At 29.2% G+C, this 4,159-nt stretch overlaps 1 protein-coding gene across 1 annotated transcript; it reads right to left on the bottom strand.

Annotated features, from left to right (window-relative positions):
* Window positions 1-521: 521 nt before the first annotated feature.
* On the bottom strand, window positions 522-2,124 carry GEA6 (Stress induced protein). The gene is given in 4 exon segments (XM_082876785.1): window positions 522-569; window positions 571-689; window positions 2,011-2,028; window positions 2,031-2,124. Coding segments are annotated over 4 exon segments (279 nt in total).
* Window positions 2,125-4,159: the final 2,035 nt, after the last annotated feature.

Here is a 4,159-nt window from a genome sequence, read left to right on the forward strand (position 1 = left end):
TTATATAACACACTTCAAACAAGCTCTAAGAATACATGGGGAAAATTTAAATTCTAAAATTTATACTCCAAACACAAAAATAAAAATAAAAAACAAATAGACAACGAAATACGTACGTACTAAGGAGCAAGCACGACTTCTACATTAAAACAAAAAAAAAAAAAAAAAAAAAAACTCCCAAAATCCTACCCAGGTACGAGAAACACGACACAACCAAATCAACTACTACAACACAGCAGCAGCCACTGAAACTACAAGCAAGACGGCCTACCTTACACATTGATGGTCATTCACATAGAACCACTCTCCTCCATTATTTAACAAAAAAACAAACAAACAAAGGAGTGTTTTAGAGTTAAAAGTTAACTTTTTAATTTTTTTTAATTTATTTCGACTTTTTATAGATAAGTTACGTTAGAAATGATATGACCTAAAATGAATTAAAAATTAAAAATTCACTTTTAACCAATTTTTCAAAAGAGGCCAAACAAACATACAGGGCAAATTTAGCAATGCTGGGCTTAGCTCACAGTCCTAAACTTGAACTCGTCAATTAGGATGCCTTCCTCGGTTTGCACGCTCTCCGCCAGACTTGTCGGTGGTGCCCAGGCGCCCCTTTCGACCCATCTCCTGGTACCCTTCATTCCCTATTATCTGCTCCTTTCTCGTCTGCCCTCCTCTGCCCCTCCCTTCCATATTCATAAAAAAATAATATTACCACATATTTATCATTCGTTCATTTTAAAACCCAAGATATCCCATCCAAAATTACATTTAGGTCAAGTTTGGGGACTTTAAAAAAAGCTAAAAAATTAAAAAGTTATTTAAAAAGTTAAAAAGTTAACACTATTCACCAAAAGTCAACAATTACGACTGCACAACTCCCAATTCAAATTTTTCCCTACAAATCAATTTTTACAATTTTTTATTACACATTTTTCAATAAAAAGTCAAAAAGTTAACCCAAACATCTATATTTTCAACCTCAATTTTTTAGTCCAAAAAGACAAAAAGTACACTTTTTTAGTCTTTCCAAACTTGGCCTTAGTCTGTTTGGTTTAAGTTTTCTGAATTAAGTTTTTAAAAAATTGAATTTTTTGATTTTCGTATTCTTTTGTTTTTAGTGAATATTTTTTTAAATTTTAAATATATTTTTTATTTTTTTAGATGCACCTTAGTTAGATGTATCTAAAAAGTAAAAAATTTGTGAAAAAATATTTAAAAAAATTAATAAATACATAAAAATATAAAAAATGTACTAAATTATTGTATTTTTTTGTATTTTTGGTATTTAGTGAATTTTTAAAAGATTTTTTTTATACTTTTTTTACTTTTTAGGTGTATTTATGTTAGGTGTGTCTAAAAAGTAAAAAAAATTGCTTAAAACATTAAAACAATTCAGTAAAAACAAAAAAATACAAAAAATAAGAATGTAGAATTTTTTGAAAAGTGTTTTCTGAAAAATAAAAATAAACAAGCTGATTATTATTTCAAAAATAGTAATAAAACATAAAATTATCCTGATAAAACATTAAAAAATAAATAAATAATAGGTGTGTTTTTTAAAATAAACTACTTAATTTTTTTAAAAAAAAATAAACGTGATAAATTGAACACGATGATTTATCTAATTAATTTAATTTTTTTTTAATACATGACTCTACAACATGAAAATGAATGGGCACGGGCCAAGACCAAATAACTCTCTCAAGTCTTACTTTGTCAATATGTACGGTTTTATATAATAATATGCCAAGAGCCTTTCAACTATGTGTGAATATTAATTTACTTATCATTTATGAATCAATATATTTTAATCCATTCAACATACCAATTTGACTCATAAATTTAGAAAAAATAATTTTTTTTAAAAATTGATAAAATATAAATAAAATACACGCCTTTTCACTTTTTATTTTTAAATCCCCATCATAAATTCATGAAAGGGATACAATCTTAAAAAAAATTTAATGTAATTACCCCCATATGTATAAGCCTAGTCTATATTACCTTCAGCAAGATGTTCCGGGCTTCAAGGCTGCGGCCACTAGTGCCATCGGGGACAACAGTCTCGCCTTGCCTTGCCCTGGCATCCAACTCTGCTTTTTCTTGCTCCGATGACATTATTATTTTTTTCACAACCCTCACGTTAAAAACAAACAACTACTAAACTAAAGGTTGGTTTGGGGTGTACTAAAAAAGTGTACTTTTTGTCTTTTTACGAAAAGATGTGCAGAAAAATAGAGAGGTGATGTGATGGAAAAAAGATAAAAAGATAAAAAGATGAATTATATAGTAGATGACAAACAAGGCTTAAATTAACACACTATTAAATGGATTGATCAACGATGGTGCTAATGAGTAACAAGCTTTTTTTTGATTGATGATGAGGGTGATGTGACGTTTGCGAGGATGATGGCGCGTCAGATTTATAAGTATGACAGAGCATTGGAACGAGTGATACGTGGATAGGTGACGAGGATAGAGGGGAAGAAGACGAGGCAGAGAAGTGACACGTAGGTCCATGTGGATACAAAGAGAATGACACGAGTAATTCTCATAGAGGGTGGAGTCCTGTTTTTGTTAATACGTGATCCCCTTCGCCTACTTCCGTGTCAGTCGGTCCACTTAATTTTTATTTAATTTTTAGATTCACTTATGTGTAAATAAGTTGATTGATTAATTATTAAAAAATAAGATGATTGATTAATTATTAAAAAATATAGGAGAGAGAATTACTTTATATATTCTAATTAATTGTCATATTATTGAGTTTAAAAATAAAAGGGTTGTTTGAGATGATGTAAATTAGCAGTATATTTTTGAGTTAATTACCAAAACGTCTTATTTACAAATGTTATGGTAACTGAGGTCTTGTTTAAAAAAAATTTAAACCAATAAGTCCTATTTAGTAAAACTAATAATATTATCAATTTTTTCTAATTTTTAAAACTAAGAACATTATCAATTTTAAATAATAATGTTTTAGATAATTTTTTCACTAACTGATAAAAAAAGAGTATGAGATTAAACGTTTTTACCCTTCTACTTATTGGTTTGATTCAACTATCTAATAAAACTGAGAAGATTATCATTTTTTTTCCAGTTTTAAATCTAAAAACATTATTAGTTTTTTCCATTTTTAAAGTTTTTTTTTTTTGGTTTTGCCCATCAATGTTCCATCATCATACTCCTTTATAGACACAATTTTTAGTTTTGCACAAACGAATAATTCATTTTTTTCAAAAAAAAAAAAAATCAATTTGCTTGGTTTGGGTTTTCTAAAAACACTTTTCAGAAAAATTCTACTTTTTTGTTTTCCATATTTTTTTATTTTTACTGATTTTTTTAGTATTTTAAGCAATTTTTTTAATTTTTAGACACACTGTAACGCCCCGAAAATTGGGCAGGGTATATCTACTTATACAACAAACCCACTTGATAGATAAACATATATATAGCTAACTATTCCATACATCCATTTCTATTTTATCTCAAATGCCAAATACATACTATTCACATCTCAATACCCCAGTTCCAATTCCAAGCATGCATTTTACAACAAGTATGAAATGGAAACCAAACAGATAATAAGTGCCTTACAGGTTTACAAATTTATCCAAGAACATTCTTGGTTACACAAAATAGAGTTTCAACTCAACACAAAAACAATCATGGGCTTACATTTAATAAATAACCATAAAACAAAAATGAAGCCTCAGCTCCGAGTCTTTCTAAGTCAATACCTTAGCGGAGGCATATCACTTGTACTTGAAATGGTTTCCTTTATAGGGTGAGTCATAGCCTAGTAGAGATATACTACACAATATATGGACCATGACAAGACTAAAGAGGAATATGCTCATGCCATGCTTATGATAAAACAGTTTATCTCTCTTTTTATAAAGCATGCAATGTTGAGATGTAACAATAGATATAAAGCCATTCTCATTTTAAACCATATCTGTTACATGAATACAGGCTCTGTGAATCTATAGGTGAGTGTCTGCAAGTAGGCCCTAATGCACTACCACTGGCATTTTTACCAGTAAACTGGGAGGCTCAACACTTAACCGCACGGTTCTACACCCCTTACCCAAATTCACCAAGTGTTCATCTTTTCGCAAACATATACATTTCCAAACATTTCTAAAAAACA

This window comes from Camellia sinensis, chromosome 1 (genome assembly GCF_055761805.1).
Source record: "Camellia sinensis isolate YWXY chromosome 1, ASM5576180v1, whole genome shotgun sequence".
Classification (NCBI taxonomy): Eukaryota; Viridiplantae; Streptophyta; class Magnoliopsida; order Ericales; family Theaceae; genus Camellia; species Camellia sinensis.